General features: G+C 41.9%; 1 protein-coding gene across 1 annotated transcript in view; it reads right to left on the bottom strand.

Moving 5' to 3' along the window:
* ANO4 (anoctamin 4) overlaps window positions 1-12,391 on the bottom strand; it is a 440,366-nt gene that overhangs the window by 104,268 nt on the left and 323,707 nt on the right. The window contains exon 11 of the mRNA XM_073789215.1: window positions 1,812-1,918. Coding sequence (XP_073645316.1) covers window positions 1,812-1,918 — 107 coding nt within the window. The remainder of the gene's footprint in view (window positions 1-1,811; window positions 1,919-12,391) is intronic.

Consider the following 12,391-nt stretch of genomic DNA (forward strand, 5'->3'; position numbering starts at 1 on the left):
GTGTATTCAGATCTGGACTAGGTATCTGTTTCTCCCTATAGTATTTTAATTTATGCAGCTTGGGATCAAAGTAGTGTTTTGCAGCTTCGGCATACTAGTGACTCACACTTGCATTCAACTAAACCTCCCAAGTCTATCTCTCTTCATGATGTGTTGAGCAACATTTCTCCCACACGGTATCAGGGTAGCTGTTTCGCTGAGTTTGAGTGCAGCACTCTACATTTACAAACTATTAAATGCCATCACTGAGATCTATGAGGATCTGACTCCAATGACTAACATAATGCATCCTTCCAGCCTCCACCCCACCTGAAAGCCTGATGAGAACACTGTCTAGGTTATGTGCCAGCTATCAGTTTATTGCCCCTTAGCTCCAAATGCAGGTTCATTGCCTGCTTTGCAATAATGGAGCTGGACCTTGTAAATACTCCTCCTTTGCCAGGTGGTACAATGTTAAGCTTTGTCAGCAGAAGGCACTGGAGGGACAATGGGGGAGGAAGGAGTTTGTCCTCTTGGTACTAGCATGCTCCTCTCAGTAGGCTTCTGCAGCTCATAGCTTCTGTGGAATCCAGCACCTGCAGTGCCTGGTGGCCAGCAGCCCTGGCCCCTCCTTAAGGGCGGGTGTCCCCCTGAACAGCTTCACAGAGTAATAACGCTGGTGCAACACCTCCGAATGAATGGCTTCCTTGGAACCCCTCCAGGCAGCTTCTCCCAGTACTTGAGATGGCAGATTCGCAGAGTCCTACTGGCACAGAACCCCCAGCAAACTTTTCTGCCATCTAGTGAACCGCAGCCGCACCCTTTCCAACAAGGTCTGCATCTCAGCTTTGTTGTGGGGAGTCTCTGTAGGGCTGGTGGCTGCTCCTAATATCTGCTCCTTTTCTATTCTTTAGAGGTTTTCTTACCCTTTACTAGCCAATCCTCCATTAACTACAAACTTCTGTCACAGTTAGTTATTTATATATTAACTTTCCTGTTCAAATTCTGTGTGGCTTTTGTGTTCTGATTAGACCCTGACTGACATAGGTCATTCTTCAAAGTATTGATAAAAATCTCACTGGGACAGAGATACCCAAAAACAAAGCCACCCAAATCCTCCTGATATATAGTAATCTGTTTAATAAGGAAGGATATTTGGTAATATATTATGGAAAGACTCTCGTACAAATGCCCCAAATATACTGTGTGGAGGTTATTTACTGGGGGAGGTGATTATTGGGAGGATGTACTTACGTGTGACAGCTCTTCTCTGCCCTTTGCTGCTCCCTGTGCCTGGAACACCTGCTCTTCCAACTTCCCACACTGGCTCCCTCTTGTCATTCAGGTTTCAGTGCAAATTCAGCGTCTCAGAAAAGCTTTCCCTGACCACTCCATCCATCTCAGCTTGAACTCACCCCCACCCCTTAGCCGTCTATCTCTGAAACATCATCTATTTCGATTTCTTCATGTTATGTATTGTGTTTACTTATTTACTGTCTGTTTTTAACTCCTTGAACATATGCTCCAGGAGAGAACGGTGCCCATCTCCCCAACACCTCACCCAGTACCTGGCACATAATGGGCACTCCTTACATATTTATTGAATTGAGAGCACTTCTCCATGATCTTAGATAAATGAGATGCCATGTTATTTTTAAAAAGCGATCTAAGGATTCTATTAAGATTTTACACTTCTGAGTTATCCATCAGGGGAGTATGCAGGTAGAGGTTTTATGAATGATGAGCATTTCTAGAATTGATATCAACTTAATAAAACCAAAGGATAGAGTCTGTAATCCCCCAAATCAAATGTAACTTGTTATACTACTTACCAATTTTGTTTTTTCCTTCTTCATACTTTATTCTTTGTAAAATATGATGCACGATTCTACTTCTCGTGGCATTGTTGAAGAAAGTGTCTTTGTTGTGTATGATGAAGCTGCGCACACACATTGAAAGCACAAATTGAGGATTAATTGGAGGCAAGGGATCTAATCTTTGATATAATTTGGTGTGACTTAGACAGAGGTGTCTTCCGTCTGTCACAGAGAGGGTATGTCTGGAACAGCAATGAGAGAACCCAGAGGTCACACCAGAGGCAAGAGGCTCACAACTCTCAGCAGCTCGATTCTCAGCCTCCTGAGAACATTCACATCATTATGTCAGGAGAGAGCTGGAGCTAAATGAAATTAAGTGACTTTCAACTAATACCAAGGCTAAGCCTCATATCTTGTTTTTTTTTTCCTCAGTAAGGTCGTTAGATAAATTCAACTAAAAATTCATTTTGTTTTTATCTCCTTTTGTCGTCTACCTCATCCCCTCCCGTGTCATTTTCAGGAATTTTAATATCTGAAACTGGTTTGGGTGATAGACACAAGAGTTAGGAAATGAGCTCTGGCCTGGCTCAGGGGTGAGGTCAGAGGCGCGTCTCTAGAAATTGCTTCTCTCCCGCTCCTTTCCCATGTTCCTCCTCTCCTGGAAGGGGTCCCCCTCTCTTCTAGAGCATATACTTAAGATTGCTGCTCTCTCAGCCAAGGGCCCACCCAGCCTCTGCAGTTTCTCACAGGACTCACACACACACACACACACACACACACACACACACACACACACACACACACACACACACACACACACACACACACACACAACACTGAGTTCCCAGTAGGTGTTCCTACCCTACTGAGAGGTTTTCCAGGTAACAGATAGAGCTTCCAGGACCATACAACGCAGCATGAAGTGGCCAGGTCTTCCCCTCCCAAGAACATGTTAAATGGTAGAATATTAGAGATACTGGGAAAGTATAATTGCTTCGTAAATTATAAAGTTTATTAACTCAGCAAACTTTTATTGGGTACTTTGCATGAATTGGACACCATGCAAGACTTATCAATGGTAGCAGCCATTGCCCTCAAAATCCAGCTCAGAAGTCACCTTCCTCAGCGAGTCTCGCCACCCCTCCAACTGCACTTCTGCCACCCGAAGAGTTCAGTACTCTCTCCTCTCTCTCTATTAAAATTTCTTTTCCCAAGAAGATGAATTCTTAGGTGTTGCTCAAATCATTCGGAGATAAAACTGGCCTGGAGAAAGGGTGGTCCAAGCATGGGGTTTGGCTTGGGAATTGAACTGGGAATGTGAGTTTGGGGTAAAGGAGAAAAAGGCCAGAGAATATGAAGACAAAATGTAAATCACATGGACCGACTTCTTGGAGAAGGACTTTCCTCTCATTTCTACTTCTCCTGTATTCTGTTATAGAATATTGTTCTCAGAAAAAAGTAATTTGACTTGGTGGAGGAGAGATAAATGCTATGTGGGTAAATGAGGAAGCTGCAGCATTTATCTTATATCTTCTCTAGGGTTTTCTGAAAACATTTTATGGCATCAAAGAGGAAGAGGGGAAAACTAAGAGTTACATCAAATGCGGTTCCTTTTATTTTATCCTCCTCTGCTTTTTCACCTTATTTGAGACAGACCACTGCACTTTAATACCAATAAAGATGGCATAAAGAAGTAGACAACAAATAAAAAAGCCCATTTTTGACTCACAATTTCAGATAACTGAAAGCTGATAAGCATGACCGTGCTTGACAAGACAATTCTGGGCTAAAAGCGCATGTCCCTCCTCCACTAAATGGTTTTCCGCTTCCTTCTGTTTTTGATAGCACCCCATTACATTTTGGGAGCTCATGTTCTCTATAATAAGCACCACAGGTGAACTTCACAATTTTGTTTTCCTCTTCTTTACATCTAGGTTGTACCTGGGTCCTGGAGATTCTACAGTGGGAACAAATATATAGAGCATGTGCTTCCAGGCACTATTCTAAGCTCCAGATATGGTAACTCATTCCATGCTTATAATAAGCCGGGAGGTCAGTACTGTACAGCCCCATGTTACAGGCGAAGAACCAGAGAGGTTAAGTGATGCACCCCAGTCACTCAGTAAGGATCAGAGCCAGGATCTGAACTCAGGCAGTCTGGCTCCAGAGGCTGTCATCTTATCCGTGCCACTCACTTGCCTCCCTGGGGCAGAAACTTCTGACTCCTGGACGTTGGTTCTCCTGGGGATCAGCCCAAGAGGTGCTCTGCTGGGAATGTTCTCCTTGTTTCTACTTATCCTTAGAGCCTCAGCTCAGGTCACATCTCCCTCTGGAGGTCTTCCCTAACTCCCCCACGCACACCCTGAAGAGTAATGTGGTGCTACGAAAAGAGAAGGGAGCAGAAAAACCATTTCATGAAGGAGAGAGATGAAATTTTAGCTTCAGCATTATGCCCACTTTCCCTTAAGACTTTGAAGTGAGACCGACCTCAGCCTGAACCCCAGCTTTGCCACTTACTGTGTGGTGTTGGGACTGTCCCTCAACTTCCCTGGGTCTTGGTTTCCTCATCTGTGAAATGGGATAGCACTGTAATCATTTTCATAGGGTTTCTGCAGAATTAGGTGAGGTGAGGAACACTGCTGAGCCTGAGTCTGGCATTTAATCAGCTCTCAGAGTTAGCTGTCACCATTGCTGTTGTTTCTATAACATTATATAGAATTTGTCTGCCTACATGACTGTCTTCTCTGTAAGAGCTTCTTCAGAGCAGGGACCGACCATGTGCATCTCTATTTCCAGTACTGGTATGGGGTTTGGCATACGATAAGCCCTTAAAGTTGGCTCAGATGAGAACAAATGAGATCTTCTGGAGAACCCCAGCTAATGTGGGGGCCTATGAGACTAACTCTCATCTCATTATACCTTGGCCTCTATTTCTGCTTCCTGGAAATCTTTCTACCCACTCCATCTTTCCAGCTACCATATGAACTATTCTCTCCACGTTACTTGTCTAAGGATCTTCTTGTAGGGGGTGGAGCAATCTCATTTTCTCTGTCACTCCTTCAAACTGGAGGGCTAAGAGAAAGAACAGTGATGACTTCCTACATCACGGTTCTCAAGCTTTTCTTAGCCACTTACAAAACAACCCTCCTCAAATGAAATCACACACAAACACCATGTAAGTGGAGCTGTTGGGGAAATGTAAGACTTGGTACTCTGAGGTATGAGGGTTCCACCCAGGCTTAGAAACTCAGCTCTGCTTTCACACATTGCTGCTGGGCAGCAAACAAGTACAAATTGTATGAGGGCATCTTGACCAGGTCTATCAAAATTATTCAAATAGCCTCATCACATCTCCTCTGATCTAGCAATTCCTCTCTGGAAATTTATTCTACAAGTATGCTCACCCATGTGCAAAGTGACAGATGTACAAGAATGTTCACTGTGGCATAGGTTATAACAGCAAACCTCTGGAAATGAACTAAATAATTCATCAGCAGAGGAGGGGATAAACAAATAATGGTACAACGCTACAATGGAACACTGCAGCTGTAAAGAGATTAAGGATGCTCAGTGTAGATATAAAAAATCTCCAAGATACTACAGGGCAAAAATAAAGCTCAAAACAGTCATACAGCTATTTGTGTCCAAGAGGAAAACATATACATGTAAAGGAGTACATAGATATATGTGTTGACATGTATGTTTGTCGGTGCATGCAGAGAATGACTATGGAAGGATATATAAACATCTGGAAAGACTGGTTGCCTATGGGAAGAACTAGGTGACTGGGAAGGTAGGAAGGAAACTTCACTGTACACACTTAAGACGTTTTTATCATAAGTAAGTACTACCTATAAAAAAAACCCCTGAAATATTAGAAAAAAGAAAATTTAAAGGGAAAATGCAATTTCTGTTCTAGGTTGTTCTTACTTTCACCCTCCGTGGTGAGGAGGGGAATAAACTGCTGAATTGGTGGAGGATCAACTATATGATTAAGGCTCTAAACATCTATCTCCTTATCCTACCCCTTAGAGGAATTCTGCAACATGCCCAAAGTCATTCAACCAGCAGGTGTTGAGAAAGGGTTAAAAAACCAAACGCCGGGCATCTCTGGTGGCGCAGTGGTTGAGAATCTGCCTGCCGATGCAGGGGACACGGGTTCGTGCCCCGGTCCGGGAAGATCCCACATGCCGCGGAGCAACTAAGCCTGTGCGCCACAACTACTGAGCCTGCGCTTTCGAGCCCGCGAGCCACAGTTACTGAGCCCGCATGCCACAACTACTGAAGCCCGCGCGCCTAGAGCCCATGCTCCGCAACAAGAGAAGCCACCGCAATAAGAAGCCTGCACACCACAACGAACAGTAGCCCCCCACTCACCGCAACTAGAGGAAGCCTGTGTGCAGCAACAAAGACCCAACACAGCCAAAAATAAATAAATAATAATAATAATAAAAAAACCCAAATGCCTTGCTCCAAATCTTCCCATTCTTTTGTAAAAGGAACTGCTGGAAGGTCTGCCTGCGTGCATGTGTGTGAAGGGGGCTTTCTGAATGCTTCCATCTTGCCCTACGAGGAAGGCCCTGCTCACTAAGTAATGGGCAGACCTGAGCCTGAGGCTCCCGCTGACCCCCTCCAGGACCTCTACCCTCCTGCCTTCCCTGGAGGAGAACAGCTCTTGGTTTTTACTTGGGAAGGCTCCGACCTCCTTTATTCGAGGAGGGATGAAATAGAAAAGGAAAACGCTGTGAAACTGAGGTTCAACTCCAGACCTCCTGGGGCTGTGGTTATTTGCTCTTTACTGATATGTTCTCCTGTGGTCACCTGTCCACGGCAGTGTGGTAGAGTATCACAATATGCCGGGTGTTTATCAGTCAAGCATTCTGTTTGCTCTGTGCAAAGCACTGTGTGTTGAGGGTGTTATACATGGAGGTGGGTGGAGGGTGGGAAGGGACGTGGATGTTAGGTATGCATGTATTTTAATCAGGGGACTGCAAAAGCGGAAAGAACCCAGCTCCTTTCTTATATATTCCTATTCGATAAAATGAGAAACACGCCAACATTCAAGGGTGTGAACTGGGGAAAGGTGCTTTTTAGAGACGGGTATAAACTCAGCTTATGAAGCGTGCCACTTGTAAAGCAGATAACAACTCATTTCTTTTTCCTAAACTTTCCTCTTAGGCCACAGCTGTGAGGATAAGACTACACTGTCTTCACAATTACTTTAGTTTGAATTGGCTAGAGGCCAGTACTGTTGGATAAAAATTTCTAAGATAATGGAAATGTTCTATATCTGTGTTATCCAATATGGTAGCCACTGGTCATATGTATCTGTTAAGCACCTGAACTGTGGCTAGTGTAACTGAGAAAGTGAATTTTTACTTTAATTTAAACTGATTAAAATTTAAACAGCCGCACGTGGCTGGGAGCTAACTGATATTGACAGTGCAGATAAACAAGTGCCTGAACTGTGGACGACACTTTGAGTAAGCAGGACGAGCCTAACGATGGGGTCCTTATCTTGCATCCCCCTTTGACTACAGAAACTGGAGCAGGAAACTGGGCGAGGGGTGAGCGTGCCCTCCAGGTCCATGTACAGGTTGCCTGAAGACCTGAATTCAAATCCTGCTCTTCTCCTTTAGCTGTGTGGTTTGGAGGAGGTCACTGAGTCTCTCTGAGACACAGTAATCGGTCAGGAAAATGAGGGTCATAATGCCTTAACTGCCCAAGGACAGGGTTAGACAGTCACAAAGCGAGACGATAAATTACTGAGATAGATCACTAAACCTAGTTGGTAGGCAGTTGGATATAGTGTCCAATCATCTATTTGAGATCACATTTGTAGTCTAAGAGACAACTCAAACCGAACACGTCCCAGACAGAACTTCTGATCTGCACCTTTGTAAAAGAAAAACCTGCTTCCTCCCTGGTCTTTTCCATCTTAAAAAATGGCACTACTAGGCACCCAATTTCTCAAGTCACAAACTTGAAATTATCTTTGATCCTCTGTCTCTCATATCTGATATCCAATCAAGTTCTTTGGGTTCCTCTTCCCAAATGTTACCCTGAATCTGATCCTTTCTCACACTTCTTGCTTCAAAGCTGTTTCCAGGACTACTGCAGTAGCCGCCTGACTATTCTAATTTCACTCTTTCTCCCTTTAGTTCATCCTCTATGAATCTATGAGGCAATGATCTTTTAAAACATAAATAAAATCTTATCCCTCTTCTGCTTAAAGCTCTTCAATGACATCCCACCGATTTTTGAATAAAGCCCAAACACCTTTCCATGGTCTAAATTCTCATACATGGTCTGGTTCTTGCTTACACCAATGACTTCAACTCCTTTCTTTTTCCCCTTGGTCACTGTAAACCGGCAACCTTGCCCTTTTTTCTGTCCTTGGAAAAAAAAATCCAGCTTGTTATTGCCTAGGGCTTTTGCCCATGCTGTTCCTAGATTTTTGCATCACTTTTTGGTCTCAACTTAAATGTCACGTCCTTACCATCCTAGCTAGGACTGTCACTCTCCTGCTTCACCAGTTACTCCCTCTCTGTTCTATTACCTTGTTTTATTTTCTTCTTAAGTTTTATTTAGAATTTTTTTTTAATTGGGGCAGGGGTGGGGAGACATGTATCTGCATGTTCACTGTCTGCCCCCCTTCTCCCGCAGAATGCAGGCAGGGCTTGGACTGCCTTGTTCCTTATTCTAGGGCCCGAGTGAATAATCAGACCATGTGTTTTCCATACCTAGAGACCCACTGAATGTTGCAGAGATTGTCAGATTATATCACAGATACATTTTACATTTTCCTCTAACTTAAAGATTCTGAAAATCAGTTTTATTTTATAATTATGCTTTCTTCGTATGTGTTACTACTTTGGGGGAAATAAAGGCAATGAAGAGGCTTTAAAAAATTTGGTTTAATACCTACCTTATGACATTTCTGAAATTGATAAAATAAACAAGTATCCTCCAAGATATGAAAATCTCCATGTTTTAAAACTTCAAGTGGAAACTTTCTCAAGAAGCATTTAACTACCTATAGATGGTGCTGTATACGTATTTTAGATTCTTAGCCACATTATTGACTTCTATAAATTTAAAAATCTAAGGCATATGGCAAAGAAAGAAACAGAAACAGATTATTAATCAAGGCATGTTTCTTGGCCCTAGAGTACAGGGGCTTGAAGCACGTGCCCCACTGGATTTCAGAACTGCTCTGCTTCTGTTGCTCTCCATTTTGAACGGAAGCATCTATTGTAATTATCTGGGCCCATCTCTCCTCACGGTCTGCTGGAAACGTAAGGGGCAGTTAGTTTGACTTTTATATGAACAGGTCTCTGGTCCAAGAAGAACTATACCTCAAGAGCTGCTTCCAAGGATTCTCATCCCCAATTGAACCTGATGTTGGAACAAAAGATCCTGGACTTTAAGCCTAATGTCACATTGGGATGAGAACTTTGGGGATCCTGAAATGGGAATAAGCATATTTTCTCTGTGGGAGAAATGTGAATAAAATACATGCCAGAGGGAAGACTGTGGTGGAATGCAAAAAATGGTCACAATTCCTCCCATTCCTATATACACATCCCGTTGTGATGTGAATTTCCTGCTTCTTCCATCAAGAGATAGAGTCTATCTCTTCACCTCTTGAATCTGAGTATGTCTTATGACTGGCTTTCATCAACAGAATGTGGAAGAAGTGATTTTTGTTGGGTTCTGAGCTGAGGTCCAAGCTCTGAGCACCCACTCCCGTCCACTTGGAACACTGCCCCAAGACCGTCAACATACGGAAGCCTGAGCTAGCCTCTCTGAAGATAAATGACCACATAGAGAGAGAAACCCAGCCACAAGCTGGCACCATCCACCAGACATGGAAGGGAGAGAATTTCAGACGGTCCAGCCTGGCTGAGCAAAGAGATGATTGCAACCACGTGTTGACTCCAGCTGAAACCAGTGGAAGAACTGACCAGCTGATTCCAGCACAAACTGCTCAAACAAAAGAATCATGAGCAAATAAAACGTGTGCTGTTTTAAGCCAGTAACTTTTACTGTTACACAGCAGTAGATGACCAACAGACCAGTCTCTCGTGATGGTTGAAATTGTACCATTTCATAATACAAAAAGAACAGTGAAGGTTAATGCCTTAAAGATAAATATTTCAGGAAACTTTCTTAATTAGACTTTTAAATAGAGACCTCCCTTTTTTTTTTTAACAAAGAGAAGCAAAGGTGATACTGTTAACTGTCACTTAAATTACGTCCTCAAATTAGTGAAAATCTAAGTAGGAACAAAGCAACCAATTAATTTTTTTAAGCCCTATTTTGATAGTTTTGGGGGCTTTAGGCAACTGCAGTGCAATAACTTTTTTCTTTGGCTGCACCACACAGCTTGTGGAATTTTAGTTCCCCAACCAGGGATTGAACCTGGGCCCTTGGCAGTGAGATCACGGAGTCCTAACGACTGGACCACCAGGGAATTCCCCTAACTTCTTAAGTATACTTGTTATAAGGAAAAGGATGAGATGATTATCGAACTAAATATATAATATTCAGAGTCCTGACTGGTAAAAATTTTCAGGCCTCTTTTTAGGCGATAAGCTACTGGAATGTGAGGCATTTTTATTCCAATGGTCATTTTTAATTGTACTTCACAATCTCACCTTTTCTATTTGAATGTTAAATACAAATTAAGAAATACTTGCTCTTGAGACTTTCAGGTAAGGATGGAAAATTAAACACCTGTATTCAATTTTTCTCTCTCTCAAAACCCCATGAAAACAATAGCAATGTGTGTGTATTTGTGTTTAAATAAAGGTGTAACACTCAAGGGACAGGGATAGCAGAAGAAAATAGCAAGAAAATGTTGGAATGAGAAAAGTAGACCGACAAGTGGTAACAGAGTTAGGAGACCAGAAAAAGCTGAATACTAAATCAGCTCTGGAGAGAACCAAGACAAATTATATGTATGCTACAAAATCTCATAAAATCGTAGAACTGGGGCACCAGTGACCTCTAGAAGTGGGCTGAAGGGGATGCTTAAATAAGTACTGGCTGAAAGCTGTTTAGGAAGAAGTCAGATCCCCAGATCCTCACTTGTACTCTAACAGAGTACTGGAGTTTTGTTTGTCTGTTTGTTTGTTTTGATAGGGTAATATAGTCTCTGAACTGAGAAATCAGGCATGGTTAGGAGTAGGGGTACCATAGTGAACTCTGGAGGATCAAGTGAATATTTGCATCCTGGAAGCTGAGACTCCCAGCTACCTTCATCCATTTAGGCTCTATAACACTGGCAGCCAGGCCTCGACTTTTCAGGCAGAAGACTGGCAGAGACCTCTCTGGGGAATCCAAGCAGCCTAAGATGAAAAATCTAGTGACATCAGAGACTCCAAAATAAAACTACCCAGCCACGAAGCCCACAGTTGACAGGCCCCACCTTATACTCTAAACTTCTTCTCAAGTTTTGCATTTCCTATTCTTAAATATGGACAGCCAGCCAAAGATTACTACATATCCGAAGAAATCTATTAACATAAAAGATAGAGAAAAATGCAGAGACAAAAACAATCAGAAAGAAATACGTTAGAGGAAATCAGCTATGTAGAGTGATGAAATATTAAAAAAATCATTATGAATAGGCCATATATGACAAGCCCACAACTGACATCACACTCAATGATGAAAAGTTGAAAGCTTTTCTTCTAATATCAGGAACAAGACAAGAGGCCAACTGTTGTAACTTTTATTCACATACTATTGGATGTTCACTAAACATATTGTGATAATCATGTCATGATGTATGTAAGTCAAATCATTATGCTGTACACCTTAACCTTATACAGTGCTGTATGTCAATTACATCTCAATAAAAATGGGAGGAAAAAAGACAACCCCCTCTTTCCCCCCCAAACTCCATAGTATTAGAAGTCCTAGGCAGAGCAATTAGGCAAGAAAAAGAAATAAAAGGCATTCAGATTTGAAAGGAAGAAGTAAAACTGTCACTATGTGCAGATGACATGATATTATTTATAGAAAACCTTAAATTCTCCACTAAAAAAACTGTAGAACAAATGCAGTAAAGTTATAGGATACAAAATCAATACACAAAAATTTGTTGCATTTCTATACACTAATAATGAACTCTCAGAAAGAGAAATTTAAAAATCTCATTTACAATTGCATCAAAGAGAATAAAATACCTAGAAATATATTTAACCAAGGATGTGAAAGACCTGTACACTGAAAACTGTAAGACATTGATGAAAGAAATTGAAAAAGACACAAATGGAAAGATATTCCATGCTCATAGGCTGGAAAAATTAATGTTGTTAAAATGTCCATACTACCTAAAGCAATCTATAGATTCAATGTAGTCCCTCTCAAAATTCCAACGGCATTTTTCACAGAGATAGAAAAAAAAATCTTAAAATTTGTATGGAATTACAAAAGACCCTGAATAGCCAAAGCAATCTTGAGAAAAAACAAAGCTGGAGGTATCACATGCCTTGATTTCAAACTATATTACAAAGCTGCAGAAATCAAAACAATATGGTACTGGCATAAAAGCAGACACAAAGATCAACGGGACAGAACTGAGA

The sequence above is a fragment of the Tursiops truncatus genome, chromosome 11, assembly GCF_011762595.2.
Source record: "Tursiops truncatus isolate mTurTru1 chromosome 11, mTurTru1.mat.Y, whole genome shotgun sequence".
Lineage (NCBI taxonomy): Eukaryota > Metazoa > Chordata > Mammalia > Artiodactyla > Delphinidae > Tursiops > Tursiops truncatus.